General features: G+C 70.0%; 3 protein-coding genes across 6 annotated transcripts in view; 2 read left to right on the top strand and 1 right to left on the bottom strand.

Moving 5' to 3' along the window:
• Window positions 1-4,412, top strand: part of FASTK (Fas activated serine/threonine kinase) — a 15,095-nt gene extending 10,683 nt beyond the window's left edge. Inside the window, exon 10 of the mRNA XM_075082107.1 lies at window positions 3,720-4,412. Coding sequence (XP_074938208.1) covers window positions 3,720-3,806 — 87 coding nt within the window. The 3' untranslated portion in view covers window positions 3,807-4,412. The remainder of the gene's footprint in view (window positions 1-3,719) is intronic.
• The window catches only part of ATG9B (autophagy related 9B), a 116,727-nt gene that overhangs the window by 65,833 nt on the left and 26,367 nt on the right, over window positions 1-24,527 (top strand). The window lies entirely within an intron of this gene.
• SLC4A2 (solute carrier family 4 member 2) lies at window positions 4,399-24,527 on the bottom strand. 4 transcript variants are annotated; one of them, XM_075082094.1, is made up of 24 exons: window positions 24,181-24,527; window positions 23,422-23,496; window positions 16,115-16,259; window positions 12,724-12,892; window positions 12,411-12,646; window positions 12,123-12,247; window positions 11,749-11,975; window positions 10,838-10,974; window positions 10,453-10,633; window positions 10,231-10,366; window positions 9,878-10,061; window positions 9,643-9,757; window positions 9,327-9,511; window positions 9,015-9,228; window positions 8,687-8,908; window positions 8,331-8,479; window positions 7,917-8,111; window positions 7,605-7,838; window positions 7,395-7,484; window positions 6,887-7,053; window positions 6,356-6,609; window positions 5,835-6,004; window positions 5,385-5,558; window positions 4,399-5,250 (listed from the first exon to the last, which is right to left on the bottom strand). In XM_075082094.1, the coding sequence occupies exons 3-24, from the start codon at window positions 16,172-16,174 to the stop codon at window positions 5,170-5,172; spliced, it is 3,705 nt and encodes a 1,234-aa protein (XP_074938195.1). In that variant the 5' UTR covers window positions 16,175-16,259; window positions 23,422-23,496; window positions 24,181-24,527; the 3' UTR covers window positions 4,399-5,169. The 4 variants fall into 4 exon arrangements, with proteins under 4 accessions (XP_074938195.1, XP_074938193.1, XP_074938192.1 ...); XM_075082092.1 differs by lacking the exons at window positions 16,115-16,259; window positions 23,422-23,496; window positions 24,181-24,527 and adding an exon at window positions 15,476-15,867 and having other exon boundaries at window positions 12,123-12,235; XM_075082091.1 differs by lacking the exons at window positions 16,115-16,259; window positions 23,422-23,496; window positions 24,181-24,527 and adding an exon at window positions 15,476-15,862.

Here is a 24,527-nt window from a genome sequence, read left to right as displayed (position 1 = left end):
GTGTCAGCCGCTCCTCCCCTGTTTGTACTGGTCACAGCCTGGCTGGGGGTGCACTTAGTGTCTGCATTAGTGACCTGGATGATGGGACCAAACGGAGTCCCAGTACTGGCCCCAGTACTGACTCCGGGGGTATGCCGCTAGTGACTCGGTCCAGCTGGACATCGTGCCTCTGTTTGCAGCTCTGAGCCTGGCAGCTCAGCCCTCCTTATATTTGATTTAAGGCCTTCTCTTGTTGGCTGTTGCATTGCTGTGTGTCTGCTCGATCAGCGCTGGACCGCCTGCCGTGCCTGGCACACTGCTAAGCTGTCTGGGTATGTCTGTGTGACTGTGCCAGGGCATCGCTGCCCCTCAGATGCTGTTGGTCTGGTAGCGGCGGCAGGTGTGGATTTGTCGGTGCCTCTGAACAGGGCTTCCTTCCAAGAGCGCCTGCTCCTTCCGTGGCACAGCGAGCGGGGGCTGCCCGCGGTGACTGCCGAGGACGTTGCCAGGTCTCGTACCCGGACCCTTCCTTGCCTCCATCCTCTGGTCGGACCCGCGTGTTGCTTCCACCCTTCTGGCAGGCAGTGGGAGTGCTACCGCAGGGTCACCTGCCTTGGGTCCTCTGCTCTGCCCTCAGATGCTCCGGGTCTCGGCCCTTTCCAAGGTAGATGTCTTTTCTCCCTAGTGGTCCTGCCCTTTTATTGACAGCTAGCTCTTTTCCCTTGGAAGTTTCTAGGTAAGGAAACGCTCCTTCGTTCCCAGGAGTCTGCCCTGAATAATGGCCAGATCTGGTGTTCCCACAGACCCTGTCCTGGCTCTGGCACTGCTTGCTTCCAGCCTGTTTGGTCGAAGGAGCTTTCTGTGCTGTTGATCCTTCCATAGTGTTGGAAGCACAAGCCCGCTGGAGAGGCAGACCCTGCAGAGCTGGGCAGAGAGTGAAGGAGCGTGACGCAGTGGAAGGAGGTGGTTCCGTACCAGAACTGCCAGAAGCCTTTGATTCAGACCCGCTGCAGCCGGGGGACTTGGTGCCTTCTCTCCAGGCAAAGTCAGTAGCTCTCTTCACCCCTGGCCTGCACGGGACTGTCGGGGAGCAGTGCCTGCTGCAGCCTGTTTGCTGTCCCGGGGGAAGCATGCCGTTTGTCTGTTTCCCATCCCACTTGCTCATTTGTGATGGTTGCAAACAGGTCCATGTAGCACCTGTGCCAGGATCTAACCGTTCCACAGATTCCCTTCAGGGAGTGCTTCTCCGCATTCTGCTTCATGTTCTTCCACGTTCTCTGCAGCTTGGGAAACTGGTGGGACTTGTGGGATGAAAATCCCCAGAGCTGGCTCTCCTGGGCCAGAGGTTCTGGTCTTGGCCTTTGTATCTGTGCCTAGTGTTCCCACTCTGTCCCTTCACGATGCCTACTCTTAGCCCCATTTCTCAATGAGCTGGTGAGAAAAAGCTTCCTCCTTTGCAGGCCAACTCCTGTGGGCCATGACCTGCAACTCCTGAGGAATGGCAATGGTCTCGCCAAGCAGCCTTGGATGCTTTTGGCATAGCAGACCACCCCCTTGCCGTGCAGGGAGCCCTTCCGGACCAACAGCTCTCCTGCAGACCTGGCTCCGGAGCCGGGCTCCTCCGGGGCCAGGCTCCAGCCCTGCTCCGAGGAGGCGTCTGTGCCCCTCCAGGGCTCGGGTCTCCCCGTATCTGCGGACGCGGCACAGAGCGAGCGGTGTCACTTCCCCGCGGAGGGGCACGCCTTCCCCCCGGCCCTGTCCCAGGCACCGTCTCAGAGCAGGCTGAGGTGCGCCAGGGCCGCTGCCTCTCTTCAGCTGCAGCTCGTCTGCTCAGCCCCGAGGGCTGGGAAGGGCAGGTGAGGTTCCTGGCCAAGAACTCCCCTGCATGGCTCTAGCCCCAGCGCTGCGTCCTGCCTCTCGCAGCAGGATCTCCAAGCCTGAAGGAGAGCTTTTCTTGTACTTCCTTATTCCCAGGAGGGACAGGGCAGGACTCCTCCCAAGGGCTGGGCTGCAGTCGGGGTGAATGCGCGGGTCCTGTTACGGCAGTGCAGTGCCTTTAGCCCTCTGCTGTGCCGGCAGAGAGGCCTGAGGCGTGGGTCATGGCTACCCTTACCCCTGCTCCGTGAGCACTGGAGGCGCCTCTGCGAGGTCGGACCAGCGGCGCTCCCAGCCACCCCCAACAAGTTTTGCCCCCCAGTCCCTGACACCAGTGCGGAGGGATCACTGGTGGTAGCTGGAGTCTCCCCCTCTTGTCCCTGTGGATCTGTTCCCGCACGGCTGCCCCAGTGCTTGATTCCTTTGGTGCTCCCAGCCTAGTGCGGGACAGATACGCAGCCACGCGTGCAGGCTGGAGCTGGGCTCAGCCTCGAACTGGGACAGGTGTTTTCAGAGGCTAAGTACCTCCCACGTCCCCAGAGGGTGGCTGGTACTGGGGGGTGCATCTTATCCCATCTCATCCCTGTGGGTGCACCTGTCTCACAGTTGGGGTGGCCTGGGCCTCGTGGCCCTTGGGCGACACGTTTAGCTCCAGGCTGTGTTTGCTGTTCAGGGCAGAGAGTGCTCCTGGCTCTAGACTGACACCAGTTCAGCTTTCCCAGTGGGGTCTCCACGGCCCCTTGGCACCCTGTACCACCTCTCCTGGGCAAAGGGATGGGTGTTGCTGTTTTTGTTAGTCTGGTGCCTCCTTTCCTTAGCAGACTGTGGTTAAAATGACATGTTGGGGAAGAAACTGTTACCTGGGCTTGGCACAGTCCTACAGCCCTTTCTTCTGGTGGGAGGCTGCTGTGGATCATACAGGTGCTGCCCGCTCCTGGGAGTGGTTTCGTGCCATCCCATCCTCTGGAGAGAGCCTGCAGCAGCGGAGCCAGAGCACAGGGTTGGTGTGTCCCCTGCTCTTCCAGGCAGGGCTGAGGTCCCGCTGCAGCCTGCTGAGCAGCGGCCCCGTAGCCCTGCCCTGCCCTCTCGCACCACTCACCCCTGCACCTTGGGCTCCGCTGCTGCTGCTTGTTCGAGGGAGGCCGAGGGCGCCGCCGGAGCTCAGCAGGGCTGTGCTGCAGGCAGCAGCCTCCATCCTTCGCTGCGCCAGCGAGACCCTCCTCTCCCTCACGCAAAACACTCCCTTCGCTTGTCTCCCCTCGCCAAGGGCTGCGGATGCGCCCCGGGCTCACGGCCCTGCACAGGGGGAGGGGGGCTGGGTTTTGCTCTTCCTCCCTCCCTGGTGGTCGGCGACTGGGGGTTCAAGGCTGGGGTGAGGCTCGTGAGCTCCCCTGGCCCTGCAGCGCTGCGCGTCCCCTCGGCGTGCGCACCCCCTGCGCGCTGGGCCCCGACCGCGGTGCGGACCAGGGCGCTGACCCTGCGGGTGCTCTCCGCCGGTGGGGGTGGGCGCCGGTGGGGTGGGCGCCGGTGGGGGCAGCTGCCTTCACGGCGTGCCCGGGTTCGGGAGGAAGCGCTGGGAGGGCAGAGCCAGCGGGGACTCACCCGGGAGGCAGCCCCATCGCTGCGCCTTGCCCCGGGACGAGCTTCCTCTGCCTGTGGGTCGGTGGGAGGCCGAGCTGGGACTTGTCCGCTCCTCCTGGGCCCTCCCTCCCCATGGGAGGAACAGCACTGTCCTCCTTGCCCCTGGGAAGGGTCCCAAGCCCTGGTTCTTGCCCCTGCCGCCACAGAGGGCTGTCCGGGCAGCCTCAGGCTGGGTGCTGGTGGAGGTGGCGGTGTTCTGATGGTTTCTCCCTGTCCCCTTCCAGCTGCCCTACACGGAGCTGGAGAAGGTGAGTGGCATCGAGGAGGCCAAGCACTACCTGCGGCAGAAGCTGAGGGAGCTGCGCTTCTGAGGGACGGATGCCCCGAGTCCCGGGCCCTGGGTGGGGAGGGGGCAGAGCGGGGTGGGCACAGGTGGGTGCTGACAGCCCCTTTCCGCTGGGGTGGGAGATGGAGCTGCCCCCTGTCTGGGGCGGGGCGGGCTTGGGGCCGGGCCATGGGCATCTGCTCCTTGATGTGGGGCTGGGGTAGTGTGAGATATTTATTGCTGTTAGCGGGGGGGAAGGGGTGTGACTTGACTGGTGCGTAGGGGAATGTTTGGGTCTATGCTACTGGGGATGGGGTGCCCCTCACTGCCCCCCCGCCTGGCCCCACCCCCCCAGCCCTGCCTGCAAGGGTCACCGGGGCGGGGCCTGGTCTCGATTCCCAGCAGCATGGATGGGGAGCGTCCCTGTGCCCCCAGCACGGCTGCTGGGAGGGAGGGCTGTGCCTGGCCCCCACCTGCAGGGTTGCGCAGGGTCTGGGGAGGGGCTGCAGCAGACCCCACAGAGGGCAGGGAGCAGGTCAGGCAGGGCCGCGGCTGTTTGCACAGGGGGCTGCTCCCCGAGCTGGGAGGATGGGGGGGGGTGCTTGGGAAGTGGGAGTTAACTTTACAATAAAACTGGTGAAAAGTGTGCAAAGTCCGTTGTGTTTATTACTACAAGGCAGCGGCCGGCCCCACAGCCCCTGCCCGGCCTGGCCTTGGCACAAGGCGACCCCCATGCCCCCCACCCCGGCAGCCCAGGGTGCAGAACCCCCCCCCGGCTGTCTGACCTGCAGGGGGACAGGCAGGCGTGGGCCCCCACCCCCCGCCCTGGCAGCGTGGGGCGTGTGGGATGCTGCTGCCTGCAGCCCTGCCCTCGCATGGCCGTAGCATGGGCAGGGCGGGCACGGGGCTCACCCCCTTGCCCCCGCCTCAGCCACCTCGGCACCCCTCAGCCTGGCACGCTCATTATGAAGCTGGTTATTGCCATTGAAATTACTGTGTTAAATAAAACACGGTGGGACTGAGGAAGCAGCTGATTGTCTGGTGTGAGCCCAGGGCCTGGCTGGGGGCTGCGGAGGGGCTGGGGCAGGGCCAGGACCTGCAGCTCTGCTGGAGGGTGACGGGGGGGCTCTGCCCCATGGCATGGTCAGGACATGCCCGAGGGGGACTGAAGGCACAGCCCAGCTCTGTACCATGCAGGAGGGGTGTGGGGGGAGTCCCCGGCGGGGCGAGGCTGTGGGCCGGCATCTCTTTGGCAGGTGTCCCCCAAAAGGCACGGGGAGCATGCGGTGCCCGTCCCCGCTGGGCACGGCTGCGCAGCCGCTGCCCCCGTCCCCGCGCAGGGCGGCAGCACGGGGGGCCTGGCCGTGCCCGGCCCCGCAGCCGCAGGCAGCGTGCTGGCTGGCACGCCGTCACACCGGCATCGGCATTTCGTTGTACTCGTCCACGCCTTCCCGCTCGTCTAAGATGGGCTCGGCCTCGTCTGCGTCCAGCTGCGGGGAGGGGGCAGCTGAGCAGGCAGCGAAGGGGGGTTCCCCTGCCTCGCTGCCCACCCGCGTGGGTCCCACCGTCACGGCCCCAGGCACAAGGGGCGCAGCCGGCCATAGGACACGGAGCAGGTACTTACACACTTCATCTCACGGTCGGTGAAGATGCGGCTGAGCAGGCACATGCGGAGTGGCACCGTGAGGATGAGGATGAAGGGGAAGGCCAGGGAGGCCACCGTGGACATGACGGCCCAGAGCACGGCCAGACACGCCAGCTGCAGCCCAGTGAAGAGGTGCATGCGCAGTGTGCGCACCTGCGTGGGGATGGGCGTCAGTGCTGGGTGCACGTGAGTGCTGGACCCCTCCCAGCCCAGGTGCAGCCTGCCCCCGGCCGTACAACCCCCCCCGACCCCCAGGGCACAGCGCCCACAGCCCCGCCAGGGTCTGCCCTCCCCGGAGGAACTGCCCTGAACAAGGCTCTGCAGAGTCCGTTCCACAGACACCCGGCTGCCCCAAGCCCAAGGGTGCCCCAGGCTGGCTGCTGCACCAGATGAGGCTCCACCCCCCTGGGACACACCCCCCCCCCCCACCTTTTTGACGTAGGTGACATCAGGGTGGTGCTTGGGGGGCATCAGCAGCAGCTGCAGGCGCTCGTAGAACTGGATGCCATTGAGGGAGGTGACGCCCATGTAGAGGAAGATCCCAAAGAGCACGGCCAGCGGGATCTGCTGCAGCAGCTTCCCGATGACGATGGACAGGCCTGGGCCAGAGCGGGGTCAGCTGTGGTGCCCGGGGAGTGGGCGCCCAGAGCCCCAGCTGGGGCCAGGGGTCACAACAGCTCCCCCCTGCCCCACGCCACACCTCCCTGCCCAGTCACCTCCCATGCTTGGGGAGGGTCCTGCATCACTCGTGTCCATGTGGGACAGGGCAGCCACGCCAATTTGGCCGGGGCTTGGGGCACCCCAAGCTCTTGTGGGCCCAGCCCCCCACCCCCCACCTGCAACGCTGCTCCCTGCACTGCCGCAGCTCCCCAGGGCTGCCCAACCCCCCCCATGGCCATGCAGGATGGAGTAACTGGCGGGGGACCCACAGCAGGCAGGGCTGGACCTACCGACAAGCACAGCCACCAGCAGCCCAGTGACCCGCTGCTCCTTCACCTCCTGGATCTTGGGCTTGTCCCCGGGCGCCACAGCCTTGCTCATGATGGTGAGGGCGTTGGCGTGCGTGACAGAGCGCACCGTGGCCGCGGCGAGCCACGGCAGCCCGAAGAGCGCGAAGAAGCCACCCATGGCCACGATGAGCAGGAGGTCAAGGTGGAACCCAGAGCCCTTCTGCAGCATCCGCTCCTTCTTGCTGATGATCAGCCTGGGCACAAGGGCAGACCGTCGGCACAGCCTGACCGGGGCTTGGCACGGCAAAGCGTGGCACGGCTCAGCCTGGCACGGCACGGCGCAGCTCAGCATGGCACAGCACAGCTTGGCACGGCTCAGCCTGGCACAGCCTGGCTCAGCACAGCTCGGCACAGCTCAGCATTGCACGGCATAGTACAGCACAGCTTGGCACAGCTCGCCATGGCACACCCCGCCCCACTCGCGCCCCGCGCGGCCCTGCTGAGCGCCCAGCCCTGCCCCGCTGCGCTCACGTAGTGATCTGCGTCTCCATGAAGATGAGGATGAAGACAAGGATGGCGGGGAGGCCGCTGGCCACCATCATCCAGACGGGGAAGTCGCTCTTCTTGCCCAGGGGGTTGATCACCCAGCCCCGCTTGTCTGGGGACGTCACCGAGAACCCGCTGGGCACACTCAGCTTCTGCAGGGAGGGGCGAGAAACGCTGGGGTGGGGGCACGGCTCTGCCCCCTGGTGCGCAGCTCCCCCAGAGCGAGGGGTGCCATGGGGTGCAGGGTGAGCCACAGAGGCACCGGGACCCACTGCAGCCAGACTCAAAGGGCTCCCAGCAATGCGGGGAGAGGAAGGGCACCGGGAGCCAGGGGCGGCCAAGCACCGCAGCAGCCGTGGCAGGGACCAGCAGTGCCACACGTGCTGGGAGCAGCCGACCTGCAGCCAGGATGGCAGCAGGCAAGAGGGACCGGGGCCCCGCAGGAGGGCGTGGGGTGTGGGGTCCTGGCTGGGGGCGTTGGTTGGGTGCTGACCTGCGTGTAGGTGTCCTGGATGCTGTAGTCCACCAGCACCATCACCAGGATGGCAATGGGCACCCCGAAGTCCCCGATGAGCCGCCGGATCTGCGGGAAGAGCAGCGTCAGCCTGGCCCCAGCCCCACCACCCGGACCCCACCCCCAAAGCTGGGCTCACCCCAGGGCCCCACGCAGCGCCTGCGCTGCCGTCCCGCCTGCCCCACGCACCCGTCCGGGGAAGAACCGGCTGTTCTTGAACTTGCGCAGGAAGAAGGCGATGAAGAAGGTGCCGGCCATGAGCACCAGCGAGAGCAGCGCCGTGTTGGGCAGCCCCGTCACCTTGGCTGCGGTGCGGCTGGCCGTGCCGTTGGCCGAGGCCGTGCTGCTGTTCCTCCACGCCTCTGCGTCCACGCTGGTGCCGTTCGCCTGCAGGCAGCTGTGCAGGGGGTGCTCCTGGAAGATCTGCAGCAGCGCGATGCTCAGGCCGGTCCTGCCTGTCCCCACCCTGCTGCCTCCCTGGCCCTGGTCCCATCGTCTCACCTTGGCCAGCTTGGAGAAGGTCTCGTAGATGAAGATGAGGGAGATGAGGAAGGCAAAGATCTCCTGGGTGAAGCGGGAGACGAAGCGCACCAGAAAGCTGCCCTCAAAGGCCACCATGACCAGCACGATGAGGATGAGCCAGAAGCCGATCCAGACGCGCCCCACCAGGTACTCCAGCTCGTTGGACGTGCAGAACTGCCGGTGCCACATGGACAGACAGACGGAGGGACAGGCAGAGAGACAGGCAGGTGTCAGCAAGACGGATGGCTGCAGGCTGGAGCAGAGCCCCGGGCAGTGGAGCAGAGACCCAGGCAGTGGAGCAGGGAGGGCTCTGGCAGGATCAGTGGCGCCACTGGGGGGATGCCTGCCCCATACCAGGGACACCTGCCCTCCCGCCCCTGCCCACACTCTCACCGTGAAGAAAGCCTCCTCGAAGACGAGCAGGGGCCCCGAGAAGCCGATGATGAGCAGGGGCTGGGCGCCCAGCAGGCAGAAAAGCACGCCCTGCAGCGACGTGGAGATGATCAGCTCAGACACCCCGATCAGGCCCTGCGTCTTCTCCCCTGTGGGCAGGACAGGCTCAGGCACACCCGGCGGGACGGGAGCCTTCGTCCCTGGCATCGCAGCCGATGGCCCCGGGCCCTGGCAGCTCCTACCTGCTCCCTCCTGCAGTGCACACACGGGGCGGCACACAGCACCCACGCTCGCAGTGCCCCCGCGAGTGCCCTGCCCTGGCCCACCCCGGCAGCGCCGTGCCCCCCAGCACTCACCCAGCAGCCCTCCGAAGGTAATGGCTGGTGACAGCGCGGCGAAGTAGATGAAGATGACGGCCGCGATGCACTGGGGGCTCAGCGCATCCCTGAAGTCGCTCAGGTACTTGGGGTACCGCCGCCGCACGTCCCGGATCAGCCCCCCAAAGGGCCGGCCTGTGCGCCGCAGGGGGTCGTCCTCCTCCTCACCCTCTCCCTCCACCACCTTCAGCTTTAGCAGCGCTGTGCCCCGCGGACAGACGGACGGACGGACAGTGAGACCCTGCCAGCCAGGTGCCCTCACCCAGACCCTGCCCCAAACCCTCCCCACTCCCGGCCCCACCGGCACCTTTCTCCTCGGGGGACTTGGGCTCCAGCAGCAGCCGCCGCTCCTGCTCCTCCCTCTTCTTCAGCATCTCGCGCTGGAAGTGGGCGACGCTGCACAGCAGCTCCTCTCCCTGCACCTCGGAGGGCGGCAGCACCACGCTGCAGTCCAGGAACTCGTTGATGGCGTTGAGGAGGTCGTGGCGGTCATCGGCCAGGTACGCAGCCTCGTGGAATTGCTGGCGGGGAGGCAGCGGAGTCAGATCGCCCGTCCGGGGCACCACAGGGCCCCGAGCCCGGCCGCAGGGCACGGCCCCGGCAGGGACACGGTGCTCACCTTGTCAGACATGAGGGTGGAGATGGAGCGCCCAATCTCATGGTAGTCCATGTGGGTGCTGCTGGGCCCCAGCAGCACGAAGAGGAACCGCACAGGGACGGGCACCTCCAGCACCGAGTCCAGCTCCACCGCCTCCTGCAGCCGCACGAAGGCCATGGTGGGCTGGTCCAGGAACTCCACGCAGCCTGCGGGGGCACAGGGGGTCACTGCTGGGCTCACGGGGTCTCCGCAGGGCACAGAGGGTCACCGCAGGAGCCTGGCATGTGGTCCCCCATCCCCACACCCACCCTGCTGCCTCCCCGCCACCCCTCCGTACCCACAAGCACCACCGTGGCCTCGGCGTTGTCCGGGATCTTCTCCAGCAGCTTCAGCTCGTGCTTGGACTTGGAGCGAGTGATGCCGGCCGGGGGCGTGGGAGTGAGGACCTCCCTCTGCGGGGACAGAGCTGGGGTCAGGCCCCCTCCCGAGGATGAGGAGCAGTGGCAGGCTGGGAGGAAGGCACAGGCAGAGGGCTGGGGACAGCATGGCACGGACGCGGGAGCCGGGCTCACCTCCCGCTCCACGTCGACCCGCACGTCGTGCTCCACGGCGTGGCCGGCGATGAGGGGCTCCGTGACGGCCGGCTCACTGCCCTCGGCCACGTGGTTGGTGCTGTGGTGGTGCACGAGCAGGGAGCCCAGGCTGCCGGCCGAGATGTTTCGGGGGAAGGAGAAGTCCTTCTCATCGCTCGGGTGGCTGCAGGACAAAGCCAGGGCTGACCGTGGCAGCACGATGGGAGAGCAGCTGGCAGCTTGGCACAGCCACCCCACCGCACACCAGTGATCCCGGGACAGCACTGTCCCACGGCTGTGGGGAGCAGGGCCTGGCGGAGGGGGGGCTGCGGGTCGCTGCCCCTCGTGCTCACCTGTGCTTGAGCAGCAGCGCCCGCAGCACGTTGGCACGGTCCTCGGCCCGGATCTGGTCAGTGATGACCATCTGCTCCACCACCTGGTGAGCCACCCCCGGCAGCGTCTTCTGGTCCAGGTCGAGGAGCACAGCCCCTGGGTGAGGGAGACAGGGGCTGCGGCGAGCAGGGCCAGGGACCCTCCCCTGCCCGGGCCCCCTGGGGCCGTCCCTGCTTCCCTACCGTGGGATAGGGTCTTGCGTAGCTCCAGGAGGCTGCGGAAGGACAGGGAGGCCACATGGGGCTTGCCCCAGCGGTCCGTCTCTTCCTCCACATCCTCCTCAAACTTGATCCAGCGTGCCGTCTCCTTCCACTGCAGCTCCTGGTTCTTGTCCAGCACCAGCTCGTTCAGCTCCACGAACACCTGCCGGCACAGCCGGGTCAGTGCCGGGACAGTGCCGGGACCCCCCTGTGGGGATGGGGCCATGCACAGGCAGCACCCCCCTGCAGCGCCCCAGGCAAGATGCACCCTCCCAGCCGCTCCCCTGGTCCTGCGCCACGCTCCGACTCCTCTGCTGCGCTGGGACCCCCAGCCCCACCAGCCCCGCCGGGCACCGGGACCCCCCACCTCATGGGGCTGCCGGTCCTGCTTGCGGTGCCGTGTGCTGGGCTCCTTGTGGTCCTTGCTGACGTGGACCACCTGCGCCTTGGCGCTCTTCCGGACGAGGTGCCGGCGCACCCCCGGCACATCCTCAAAGCGGTGACCTGCCGGAGACAGGGAGGACCGCGATGGTGGTGGGTGGGCGACCTGTGGAGCTCACAGCCCTGCGCCCCAGGGGGATGCCGAGCCCTGGCACCGGGAAGCCCGGGGAAGCCATGGGCTGGCAGCCTGCCCGGGGCAGCTCGGAGCAGAGGGACCCGAGCTGGGGCTGGGCAAGGACCATCACAGCCCTGGGGTCTGTGAGCGGGGCAGGGCAGCACTCAGCGGGGCGGGGGGAACACAAGATCTGCGTGCTGGCAAGTGCTGCGGCACCGGGGGGGTCACCCGTTGGCTGCTCCTCCAGCGCCACGGCTGGAGGTGACGAGCAGGAGCTGAGGTGGCTCCTCACGCTGGGGTCACCCACGGCCCCCATGCCAAGGGCTGCGTGTGCCCGTCAGCACACAGCTCCGCTGCGGGGAGCGCTCCCCAGGGAGCTCTGAGGCACCACCCACCGCCCTGGGAGTCCCTGAGCTGCAAATCGCCAGGGGCTGGCAAGCACCCAGGAGAGGCACCACCACCGCCTCCGGCTCCAGCCGCCCCGGGGGAACCGGCTCCTGGCTGCGCTCCATGTGGGCGCAGACCTTGCCCATCCCCGGCGCCCTGGGAAGGGGTTCCCTGCGGCCATACCCAGCACCTGGAGCGGAGCCAGAGCCTGCGCCCAGCCCGGCTCTGCTACAGCCGGGGTGACCCTGCTCATCCCAGTGCATGGCTCGGCTCCTGCCATGCCGATGGTGTGCTGCGAGCACAGCCCCCCACGGCGCAGGGTGCTCCCCACTCACTTTTCATGTAGTCCAGGTCGGCCGAGGCCAGCGTCTGGGCCTCCGACTCGTCTGTCGGCATCTTCTGGTACTGGGCCTGCTCCACGCCCGTCATGCTGCCAATCCGCCGCCGCTCGTGCAGGTTGTAGCTGCGGTGCCCCAGCTGCGACTTGGGAACGGGGCGACCGGGGGAGCCAGCCTCGGCACCGGCCGCTCCCTCCGCCGAACCTCCCTCCTCCACGTCGGGGCTGCAAGGCAGGCGCCCATCTCAGAGATGAGCCCCAGCTCTGCCCCACAGCAGGGCCATGGGGCAGCCGGAGGGGGCTGCCTGCCCCAGGGAGCCCCGGCCAAGCCCCAGGTGAGCCCCAGCGCTGCCAGCCCCAGCCCCTGCTCACCTGCCTGCCCGGGCTTCCCTGGGGGATGTGGACCCACGGGGCTCCGGGGGGGAGCCGGGCAGCACGGTGGGGGCCACTGGCTCCTCTCCCGGACGGTCCATCACCTCATCCTCCTGCAGGAAGAACTGAGACGGGGCATGGGAGAAAACAGCTGCCGTGGAGCCATGTACCCCGGCCGCAGGGGCCACCAGCTCCGGCTCCCAGTGCCCCGGCTGTGCCCAGTGCCCGCCCAGAGACCCCCCAGAGCAGGGGGCACAGCATTGCCCCCGCACCCAGCCCTGCCCTCACCTGCACTGCCTCGGGCGGGCCGGGCTGCAGGAGCTCCTCTGCCGACCGCTCTGTCTCCGTGTCGCACGCCTCATCCTCATCCTCTTCGGCCTCCTCGATGGTGGGGTTCTCGCCAGGGACTGAGGCTCGGCGGTGCTTCTTTTTACCCTTTTTCGGCACCCCCTTCTTGCGGCGGGTGTCGGAGGGCAGGTGTGTGGAGAGCGGGTGGTGGATGTGGTGGGACGACTGGCGGTGGTCTGCGGAGGGGCAGGGCGGGGTTGGCGCCCTGCCTGACTGCCCCCCGCCCGCCCACCGCCCCCTGGGCCCCACTCACACTCGAAGTCCTCCTCGCTGTAGCTGCGCCCAGCCTCCTCCACGTTGCGGGGGTGCGTGTCACACAGGATCTCCTCAAAGCGCTCTACGCCCAGCGCCTTGTTCAGGTCCTTCTCCTCCTCCTCCTCCCCAAATGCGGGCGAGCTGGCGCCCAGCGCCTCCTGCTCGGGCTGTGGGCCGGCAGCGGGGCTGAGCGGGCACTGGGCACTGCCGATGGCCCCCAGCATGCCCCAGTCACGCAGCCCCACGGGGGGGCACCCCGGACAACAGCTCTCTGGGGTCCCCAAAGGCCCTGCGCCCAAGGGACACACATACCCCGGCACACCATGGGCTGCCCCCCTGGGCTGGGTGCCCACTGTGCCATTTGCACCCAGCATACGCCGCACCCCCCAGCCTCGGCGCGGCGCTCCAGTGCCGTGCTCCCCCCGCACGTACCCCAGCACCCCAGCGCAGCCTGACCCAGCATCCCCAGCGCCATGCCCTGCTGCCGCGCTCTGCCCATGTACCCCAGTACCCCCAGTGCCCTGCACCCCAGTGCGGCCCCAGCCAGCATCCCTGGTGCCGCGCTCCCCGCACACGTGTCCCGGTCAGCCCCGACCCAGCACCCCCAGTGCCGTGTCCCCACTGCGCACCCCAGACCCCCGCACCTGCGGTGCCCCCGGTGCCGTGCCCCTGTCCCAGCAGTGCTGGTGCGCCCCAGCTGTGGGTGCTGGGGTGCAGGGGGTGGACTCCTGGGCTGGGGGGAGGGGGGGCGAGGGGGCTGCGGGGCTGCCGGAGGTGGAGAGGGGGTACAGGGGTGCAGGCTGTGGGTGCAGGAGGGGTGCAGGGCTGCATGGGGGGTGGGAGGTGCGGGGCTGGGGGGTGCAGAGCTGCATGGGGGGGGCTGGGGGGGGGGCGTGCAGGGCTGGGGGGGGCGCGTGCCCGGCCGGCCGGTCCTACCTGAGTCATGGCGGAGCCGCGCTCCCGCCGCAGCTCCCGCAGCGCTTTATCGGGGCGGCGCGGCCCGGCCCGGCCGGGGATGGGGGCGGCGGGGGGCGGGGGGGGCGGGGGGCGGCGGCTCCTTCCCCGGCCTCGCCAAATATTGACGGAGCCGCCCCGCGCCCGCCTCAAGGTGACAGCGGCCCGCAGAGGGCACCGGCTGCGCCCGCAGCATCGGGCTGCGCCGGCCCCCCAGGCACGCACCGGCCCCGGGGCACGCACCGGTCCCCCGGCCCCGCACCGACCCCCCCGGAATGCACCGAGCCCCCCGGCACCGCACTGGCCCCTCGGGAATGCACGGCCCCCCCCAGCATGCACACACCCCCCCGCCAGTGATGCACGGGGGCCCCCCAGGAACGCACCGGCTCTGCTCGCGGCCGCACGGCGACCCCCCGGTGCGCGCTGCCCCCCCCGCCCCGGTGCTGCACGGGTCGGGTCGCGTCACCACCCCCCCAGTAATGCACGGCTTCCCCCCTCCCTGTAAAGCCCCCCCCGGTAAGGCGGGAGCTTTGGCCCACCCCCCCGGCCCCTGCTGGGGCTGCACTGCCGACACCCCCCGCCCCGGCCCCCCCAGACCTGCCCGCAGTGCAGTGCTCAGCCCGGGGGGAGGGTACCTTCCCCACCACCCCCAGTGACCCCCGGGATGAGGCAGGTCCCGACCCCCGGAGGGGGGGCGTGGGAATGGGGGCACTGGGAGGAGGGGGATGGGGAGGACGGTGCTGCCCAGACACAGCAGGGAGCCTGGGGGAGGACGGGGCACACCAGGCACCGACCCCTGCTGGGGTGGCGGGTGCTGGGCTCTGCCTGCTGGGACCCCCGGGCTGCGGTGGTGGGGGCTGCCGGCCTCCTGGGGACTGGCCGGCGCCCTGAGTCGATGCCCCGTGGCATGTGCCCAGCCAGGGCTGTGCCACAGCCCCCCCAGCCTGGCACATCCCGGCCCAGACACCATGTCCTCAGGCAGAGCCATGGGCTCCTGGCAGAGACCCCAAAGTGCTAGGCCCTGCCTGGGATGGGGTACCACAGTGGGGGTGACGGGATGGGCAGACCCACGCCGTCCCATCACACCCACAACCCTACGGCATCAAGGCTGCTATATGACAACAGCAGCGTCAGGCCACGTCCTCTGCCCACATCCCCCCACTCCCACCATGTCCCTTCCACCGCCCCAGCGACCCCTCGGCCCTCCCAGACCATCCGGCCACAGCTCGGTGCCCCACAAACCCACCGCTCTCCATCCTCCAGCCCTGGCAGCGCCCCGGCGGCTCCCACGGCACCTGCCGAAGCGGGCCCTGCCGGCCCCCAAACCCCTGTGCCCCAACCCCTCCGCACCCCTGCGCCCTGACCCCAGGGTCCTGCCAGCCCCAGGATGACCTTGGAGTCCCCACCTGCTGCCCACACCGTGACCATGCCGCACGCCCCTGCCTCCCCCGTGGCCCGGCTCCTCCAGTGTGTTGACCCTGCCCATGGTGACCCCCAGGACCCCCTCACCGAACCCGCCTCATTCCCGGCCCGGCGTGGCCGAGCAACCGCATCCCCACGCGTGCCGCAGCCGGGGGACCGAGCCAGGGCTCAGTGGGGCCGAGCCGCTCCCGAGCCAGCGCCCCATCCCAGGGCGATGCCCACGTCCCCAGCACGCTCCTAGAGCCCACGGGGCACCCGCGGCTCCACCGGGCCCAGCTTCAGCCCTGGGACAGGCGGAGACGGGTGCCCTTGGCTGGGTCCCAGGGGGACGCGGGAGCTGCCAGTGCGGCGGTGTGGGCAAGGCTGCGGCTTACCCGGGTGCCCAGGAGGAAATCCATGGGTGGCGGAGCCGCGAGGAGGGGGCCGCAGGTCCCATCCCCAGTCACGTGCACGGCAACGGGGACTTGCCCAACAGCACCGGGCAGTCGCACAGTGCGACGCAAAGGGTTAATCATTAACTCCGCTGCCAGGCAGCCCCACGAACCCACACCACAGCCAGCTGTGCGGCGCTGGCGCTGCTGGCACCCTGCACCGCTGGGGCAGGCGAGCAGCACCGGCAGAGCCGGTGGCCCCGGCCCAGCACGCCCCGGCAGCACCTGCCTCGAGGGCACCCACCATGCCAGCACGGTCGGCTCAGCCTGCCCCACGGCTGTGCCATGCTGCTCTGCCAGCACGCCACAGCCCTGCCCCACGGCTGTGCCATGCTGCTCTGCCAGCACGCCACAGCCCTGCCCCACGGCTGTGCCATGCTGCTCTGCCAGCACGCCACAGCCCTGCCCCACGGCTGTGCCATGCTGCTCTGTCAGCACGCCACAGCCCTGCCCCATGGCCACGGCGCAGCGTGGTGGGAGGGCCGTGCTGCAGCACCCCTCACCCAGCCAGGCAGCGACAGGGGATGCAGCCCCACCGTCCCCCCGCAGCAGCCACAGGGCCGTGCCCACAGCCGCACTTACACTCTGGAAGGCGGAGGAGACGATGTGGTGGATCTCGGAGGATACCTGGGAGTGGGTCATGGCGCTGGCGTGGCGCCCCGGGACGGCCGGCTTAGCCCTTCTCCTTCTCGCGGGGGCTCAGGGGACCGTGTCGGGGCAGCATAACCTGGGGACAAAGAGGGGTGCTCAGGGGCGCGGCCGGCGCTGCCCCAGCAGCGGTGATGCCCCAAGCACTGCACGGCTGCCAGCTGTCCCCTTCCCCTGGGCACCGGGTGCCGCTGCCGCCCCTGGGGAAGAGCCGCGGGCAGGGGGTCGAGGTCTGCCCCTCCTCGGCTGCCCCGGGGGGGAGGCGCGGGCAGGGCTGGCCCCAGGGCTGGCTCTGGGCTGGTTTGTCTTGGCCGCCGGTGGGAGCGGGAGAGCAGGGGCCAAGACAAACGCTGGGAGGGGAGTGGAGCCGGGGCAGCGGGATGGGACCCAGCCCCCCGGCGGGACCCCGGGCATGCACCCAGCCCCGTGGTGTGCAGGCAGGGAGCCAGACCCCGGGGGCACCAGCAGTGACTGCCTCCCCAGGCAGACACCCGGTGACTGACACCCCACTAGCCCTGCGAGCCCCCCAGCACCCCCATCCCAGCCCCCCACACCTGCCCACCGGCCATCTTTGCCCCACACTTGCCCCTCGGCAGCTCCCCAGGAACCAGGCTGACCCCTCCGGCACCAGCGTGCGGGTTTATTGCCACGGGAGATGGCCCCACGTGACAGCGGGGACCGAGGAGGGTGGTGACGGATGACTGCATCTCACATGGGTGGCTCACCATCACCATCCTCGTCACCATCACTGGCACCCCTCCCGCCACGCCGTCCCTGACCGGCACCCGGGGGTGCAAGCATGGTGGCAGCAGCCAGGCTCGAGCTGAGGCCGCGGCTCCTCAAGCCTGGCCGCGGCACCGGACTCTACCTTCCCTTAGGTTCGGCGCTGCTCAGCTCCGGCTGCTCCCTAATCCCCGCTCCCCATCCGGGGCCGGAGCCAGCACATCCACATTCCAAACGAGCGAGCGCAGATTAGCCGACCTGCCATGCCACTCTCCTGGGGCACCGGCCAAGCCGCAGCCGGCAGCCAAAACTCCCCCCCTACTCAGGATGGGGACCCCCCAACCCGTGCACCCCATAGTGCCGTGCCCAAGGCGGACTGGCTGCAGCCCCCCCCACCATGGCATGGTAGCAGGGAGCTGGTGGGGCACAGCTCATCTCACTGGGGCACCTGCCCGACCAAGCGGGGCTGGAACTGGCAGGGAACAAGCCGGCACCTCCATTCCCCTGCAAAAGGAGCCACGACCCCCAAACTGCCTTTGCCTCCCTGCATGGGGCACCCAGCACCCCAGGCACCCAGGGTCCCATGGGGCTGCATCCACTCAGCCCTGAAGACTGGGACCCACAAGTGGGGTGTGGGGGCTCCCTGGTGCCAGTGAGAACAGCTGCTGGGAGCGGGGGCTCTGGGGCATGGGGTCCGGGGGCAGAACCCATGGGGAGGGTCAGCAGTGCTGAGCGACCAGCCGGGCACAGCCAGCATCTTCGTGCCATCCCGGCCGCAGCGGGGGGCCGCTCCAGGGGGCTGCACTGGCGTCACACCTGGGCTGAGCTCCGTGCAGGACGGTGCCCCCATCCCACCCATCCCGGGGAGGCGGCACTGGGCCACCATGGCCGGCAGGTGCCGGGGCTCCGGTGCAGGCAGGCACTCGCCACTCCGGGCCCTAAGCAGCTTTCTGAGTTTAATCCTGTTGGCAGCTCACGGGGATTAGAGCCCCGGAACACGGTCGGGATTGTTCTCGGGGAACACCGAGCTGGGAAGCAGCCCCGAGCCGTGCTCTCAATGGCTCTCAGCGTGGGGGAGCCGGGTGCCAGCCCCAGCACCGCCCGTGGGCAGCCGGTTGCCTTCCCCTTGCCTGAAATTGGGAGCTGCCGGCACCCTGCCCCACCAGCCCCTTACCCCAGGCTTTGGCGGTGCCACCGCGGGGACCTGGCAGGATGGTGCCGGGGCGGATGAGCCCACGGTGCCAGGTCCAGCTGTGCAGGGGACACGCGGTGCCTGGGAGCCTGCGGCCTGACCCCGCTGGAAAGGGTGACGGGCACCCGGGGGGAACTTCTGCTTTCCGTGGTGGCGGCTGAGTCACCCGGCAGGCACGGCTGGGCAGCTGGCCAGTAATGGCTCAGCGGCTCGTGCCACCCCTGCCGAGAGGAGCCCAGGAGCCGGGAGCTCCCGCGGCTGCCCCAGGCACCGTGCTGGGTCAGTGACCACCTGCCCCATGGCCGGCCCTGCTCCCCAGGGAGCTCCTGCACCCTGGGATGCGGGGGGTGGCGGGGGGACGGGTCCAATGAGCCGGGATGCCCAGCAGCCACGGGGCTGCCCCACTGCAGCTCTGCTGGCGTCGGCGCTCATCGCTGTGCCGCTGACACCACGTGGCTCCGGGCGCCGGCACAGCTGTGATGCCGCCACCCCGCCAGCCGCGGGGCAGGAGGGTCGCAGCCACGTGCCCCGGCTGTGCCACGCAGGGCCAGGCCGGCAGCAGCGCCCGCAGCAGCGCGAGCCCCCGCCGCGCCGTGCCCCGCGTGCGGCATCCCCGCTCCGGCGGCGCAGCACAATGGCCCCTTGTGCGAGGGAACAGGCCGCTCCGATAAGCGGGGCAGGGCCGCAGATACGGCCATGGGCTGCCAACGCCGCGCTGCGCCGCTAATTACCGGCTGGCTCCGATCAGCGCCTGTGCGCGAGCCGGCTCGGCGGCTCCCACCGGTGCCGGAGTCACATTCCTGGGACCGGCCCCGGCCTGCCCGCCTGATCCGCTGAGGCGATTAGAGGGCCTGGCCCCAGCCCCACGCCCCACACCATGGGGGCTGCCCCACGGTGCCCACGCGCCCCCAGCCCCGCCGCTGGCACCCGCTGGCACCACGCAGGCCGGCATGGGAGGCCGGGCCGGTGGCGGGTTGAGCAAGGCGGGAAGTGAGGCAATGCCACGCCAACCCTTCCGCATCCCGGCGGCCCGGCAGCACCGGGGCAGCCCTGTCTGCAGCACCGACCCCAAACCCCGCGAGGGGGGATGGGATGGGGTGCGGGGGCCAGCCAGAGCCCAGCCGCCTGCTCCCCTGTGCCGGTGCCGCCGGCAGCACCCTGCCTCCTCTAACCACATCTTCCGGGCGGGGGACAGGCCAGCAGCAGCTGTGCCGGGAGCGGGTCCCCAACGTGGGAACAGCGCGTACATATGCACGTTTGTGCCCACCACCGACAGCGGGGCTGACGGTGACCACCGTGCCACATCTGGTCAGGAACCAGAGCCACCTCTGCAGCCCCAGCCCCACTGCGCACCGCCTGGCTGACACCATGGCGACGGAGAACACACCGTGTCCCTTGCCACCTTCCTGCTGGCAGCCATCACCTAGGAGCTCCTGGTGCCCAATTTCCAGGCAAAACCGCAGCAGGGTGAGCCTGGCGCTGGCCCGGCCGTGCCCATCACACCCGGCAGTCGTGCCCCGCGTTCCCCAGCCTGCCCGGCACAGCAAGGCTGTGCCCCGGCCCACAGAAGGGGAGAGCGAGCGGCCCTGGCCACACAAACCCCCGCCCCACCGCCCAGCCCAGGGATGGCAACAGCTGCCCCAGGGGCATCCCCCCATTCTCCCACTGCCATCTCTGCCCACTGCCAGCGGCAATGCTGCACCAGCTCCTCGACAGGGGCTGGGGACACCAGCACAGGCCACCCTGCCCTGGCCTGGGTGCTCGCTGGAGCCCGTCCCGCTGTGGCACCAGGGCTGGAGCACCCGAGCAGGCGAGGCACATGGCCATAGCGCTCAGCTGCCATGGGGTGCCACCCACCGCCCTCAGGAGCACGGCCCGCAGATGCTGCCCAGATGCGTGGCGGGGGTGGCCGAGCAGCATGCTCCAGCTCCCCTGCCCACCCCCAAGGACCTGAGACCACCCAGAGCCCCTGGCAGCCCCTCGCTTCCCAGGCAGCACCCGTGCCCTGCACGCAAGGGCTGGAGGCTGCTGAAGGCGGGGGGCTCGCGGGCAGGCAGTGCAGCCAACCCCCCGCACAGCCCAGCGCCGGCCCCCGCTCAGCTGCTCCTGCTGCCCCGCTCCCACCTGCCCAGCTCACCTGGCTACTCCAGGAGACCCCCAGAAGCTCCCGCCACCCCGAGCGCCTCCCGGACGCCCACCTGGGGGCCTGCAGCCCCTCCATCGCTGCAGCGGACACCACGGGACGGAGCAGGGCCGGGACAACACTGCCCGCGGCACAGCTCCCACTCCGGCAGAGATTTTCTAGATACTGCAACTTTAGAAGCTGCCACCAAAAATATCCGCCCCGCTGCCGCCGCACACCTCCCGCCCCACGACCTCAAAACCGCCGGATCTGGGAGATGAATCACGGCGCTAAGCAGCTCCGCACCCACGCCCACGCCCATGCCACTGCTGCGCCTGGGGTCTGGCCCTGGGGAGGGGGCGGGAGGCAGGGCACGCACGGCCCCCACGGGCAGGGGCTGCCCCACGGACCCTGCGGTGTGCTTCCTCCCACCGTGGCTGCCGGCCCCGGCGCCACACCACTGGCATGGCCCCCTCGGCCCAGCTGTGGAGAGGCCAGGACCCCCTGTGCAGCACCGGAACCCCCATCAGAGGGTCCTGCTGCCCCAGCCGGGGGACCCCACTGCCGCCCCCAGCCCAGCCCTGGGAAGGGGAAGGCACAGCTGCTTCCCCTATGGAGCCGCTGCCCCTGTGCCACAGTGCCGGGCTCCGTGTGGCATCCCAGGACGTGCACTGGCAATGACCCCTTGGACCCCCCCCAGCTGCCAGAGGGGAGCTTGGCCGCAGGGAAGGCCGGGCATAGCCCCCCACGCCATCACCCACGGCAGAGCTGAGGGCCATACACCCACCCACCCCGGCTGCCCGGAGGCCAGGGAGGTGCGAGCCTGGCCACGCCATTCCCTGTCCCCCGCCAGCCCTGGCACGGGCAGGCACTTCTGCCCCACTCACCCCATCGCCTGCCGACCCGGCAAGGCTGCGGCTCCGGCTGTGCTGCTGCTGCCGCCGGCTTCCCGCGGAGGCTGCCGGGCGCCTGCCAGCCGGTGGGCGTCCCCCCAGACCGGGACCTGCCCCAGCGGGGGACGAAGCAGGGCCCTCGGCCAGCACGGCCCCCCCGGCTGCCTCTCCCGTGGGCTGAAGCCCTGGCCTCCGCCGCAGGGCCAGGGGCAGCGGGCAGCCACGCTCTGCCCCGCCACGCCACGGGCTGCCAACGCCAGCCGCCGCCGGGAGCTTTTATACCGGCGTGAAAGAAAAAAAATCAGCAGCGGCGGCAGCAGCAGCGAGAGTCTTTGTTTCGGCAAGCCTGCACCAGGCCACTTTATCCAAACAGAGCGGCGGTGCCAAGTCCCGGAACGGCTCCTCGGGCAGCCCCACCTCTGCACTGTGGCTCCCTCTGGGCACAGGGGCAGCCAGCGGCGAGCACCGGCAACCGGGATGGGCAAGTGCCAATGGAGAGGCCACGCTCTGGCCCCGCAGAGCAGCTGGACCAGGGCACCGGGGGGACACGGAGGGGACACAGCCCCACAACCCCACGAGTGCAGGCAGGAGTGGGCGCCAGGGTATTCGCCTGCACAAGCACGGTGCTCAGGATCTGGCGAGGGGGCGGGCACTGGGACACGCTGGGTGAGGGTTGTGGGGCAGGCAGACATGGGGCAGAGAGCGGGGCAGAGCTGGTGGCAGCCCGTGCTCCCCCGCCAGCCTCGGCGCCCCTGGCAAGCCCCAGCGCGGCATCTTCAGGCAGCCAGCCCGGTCCCTGCGGCCACCCGGTCCCCTCTAATGACAGGGCTGCGCTTACAGGGCCTGTGCTGGGGACTGTGGCCAGAACCCCCGCCACCCCACAGCTCGGCGTGGGGACCCGGCCAGGTGGCGGCTCCCACGGCCCCCTCCCTTCCGCTGGCCAGGCCGGCATCCCCAGGCAGGGGGTCACTGCTGCGGGGCTGGGCCCCCCCCCGTCCCATCCCACCCCTGGGATGCCGCAGGGGATGGGGGCAGCAGGAGCTGTTCCGTCCTAGGGGCGGGATGGGGGACGCTTCTGTCGCCCCCAGCCCCTGCAACATCCCTGCCCACCCCAGGGAGCCCCGAGCCCACCCTGTAGCACTCTCACTGCTCTCGCTGCAGCGGCGCAGAGCAAAGCTGGGCAGGGAGAGGCTGAGCAGCCATGGGATGTCCCTCACCAGTGTGGGGAGCCCCCAGGGCCAGCCCCACCGCACACCCCCACCTACAGACACCACCAGCAGCATTCCTCGGGAGGGCACGTGGCCAGGCAGGACCCCACCTGCCAGGTACAGGCAGGAGGGCAGTGGGCAGCAAGGGAGGGGGCAGCCGGAATCATCCCACTGCGGCGCGGGGCAGCACCCGGGGGCTGGGGACCAGCAAGGGGGTGTGGGGCAGAGCCCACCTGGGGCAGTCCCTGCCTGGGCTCAGAGCCAGCCCTGCCCCTGCTCCCGGGGGGAAGCCGGGGGCGCTGGGGCGGAAGGGCTGCCCGCAGGGAGGCCTGGGCACCGGTGCCAGGAGGGTTGTCAGGGCCATCAAATCCCACACTCCTGGCAGCCACTTGAAGTGGTGCAGCGACCCCGAAGGGCACAACAGCGGGGCCAGGCAGACCCCGCCAGTCTCAGGGCTGATCCCCCGGCAGGACCCCGCAGCCAGCACGCAGGGACACAGGGGACAGACCCCTCCCCACAGCCCTGGGGACCACCACCAAGCTGCTGACACAATTCCCCCTCAGAGCAATCCTGTCTCCTGACGCCAGATCAGAGACCGCGGGAGCCTCTGGCAGGAGAGGCGTGGGGCGGCCCCATCCATCCCTGGGGACCAGCTCTGCCCGCATCCCTGCCTGTGCCAAGCGGCTCTGGGGCAGCCATAGGGGGTTCCCAGGACCCGCTGCCCCCCTGCCCTAGGGACCCGGCTCAGGGCAGTGCGGTCCCTGCTCCGGAGCCGTGGGAGCCCACGCCAGCATGCGGGTGGGAGAGCAGCGGGGCTGGACCCATGCCCAGTGTTGCTCAACACCGGCAGCGTTTCGCAAGCGGGCAGTGCCGCTCGCCACCCAGCACTGCGTACGGCAGCTCCCAGCAAGCACCGCGCCGGGTGGGCGCGAACCCTTCGACAGCAGCTCTGTGCCGTGAGACAGGGCCACCTGCGGGGACGCGCCGGGACGGGGCTGAGCCGCAGGACGCTCCCTCCGCTCGGCCCCACGTGCCGGCGGGCGTGGGACGGCCGGGACGGGGCCGCACGTGCCATGGTTGCTCCCCGGCCCCACGTTTCTCACCTGCCGAGGGTCGCTGTCGGGCTCAGGAGGTGGGAGGGAAGGGCATAGAGTTGCCTCGTGTTGCTCCAGCACCCTCTGGAAAATAAAAAGACGCCAAGGGCTGAAGCGCGATGGCAGTGCGCTCCCGGCTCTCCAACCTCCCGGGGTGTCCCAGGGCAACCGCCGCCCCAAAAGCTGGGTCCGACATGGGAACGCAGCCAGGACCGCGCAGGAGCCCCCTCGGGCACGGATCCGGCGCCGTAGCGCAGCCGGCAGGACGGCGGGAGGGGGCCGAGGTGCGACGCCCCGGCCGGCAGAGCCGCGGAAGCCGGGCGCAGGTTGGCAGGATCGGGGGGGGATCGGCAGGGTCGCCAGCAGGCGGGGGTGCTGCTCCTCCCCCAGCCGAGGGACCTGGGGGACTCAGGAGCGTGTGCTGGGCGGCACGGAGCCCCGCGGCCCCCTGCCCGGGCACCCCGGAGGCAGCAGCGGAGGGAAGCGGGGCCGGTGACCCGCAAGGAGCCGCCGGGCGGGCGCATCGCTTTGGGGTCCCGTCCTGTCCCGTCCCCGGCGGGAGGTGCGGGGCTCCCGTGGCGGGGCGGGGCCGGGGGGCACAGCGGGGAGGGAGCGGGGAACAACGCGGGCGGTGCGGGGTGCGGGCGGGACCGGCCGGGCGGGCAGCACCGGCACCGGGCGGGCAGCACCGGCACCGGACCGGACCGGCCCCGCCCCGCCAGCCCCGCCGTGCCGGCTCCCGCTCCCGTTCCCGTTCCCACCGCTTACCGGAAAGTCCCGTCGCTCCAGCGGGTCTGGGCAGCCCCGCGGGGCGGAGCGGCGGCAGCAGCGGGAGCGCGCCGCGGCGGGGCAGGGCGGGGCGGTTCCGGACGGGGCCGCACCGGTCCCGGCACCTTCCCCGGCAGGCGCGGTCAACGCCTGCCCGCGGGCTCCGCAGGAGACCCCGCCGCGGCCGGGACGGCTCGGGGAGGGTCGGAGGGACCGGGGGATCGAACCCGGAACCCGTGAGCGGTGGGGGGGGGGGGGGGGGGGGGGGAGGGTGTGGCGGGGGGCGTGGCCGTCGCCGGGAGGTGTGGTGGCGGGTGGCGGGGCGTCGGCCCGCGCGGGGGCTGCCG

This window comes from Phalacrocorax aristotelis, chromosome 2 (assembly GCF_949628215.1).
Source record: "Phalacrocorax aristotelis chromosome 2, bGulAri2.1, whole genome shotgun sequence".
NCBI classification, from domain to species: domain Eukaryota; kingdom Metazoa; phylum Chordata; class Aves; order Suliformes; family Phalacrocoracidae; genus Phalacrocorax; species Phalacrocorax aristotelis.
The sequence above is the reverse complement of the archived record's forward strand: the minus strand, read 5'-3'. Positions and strand labels throughout refer to the sequence as shown.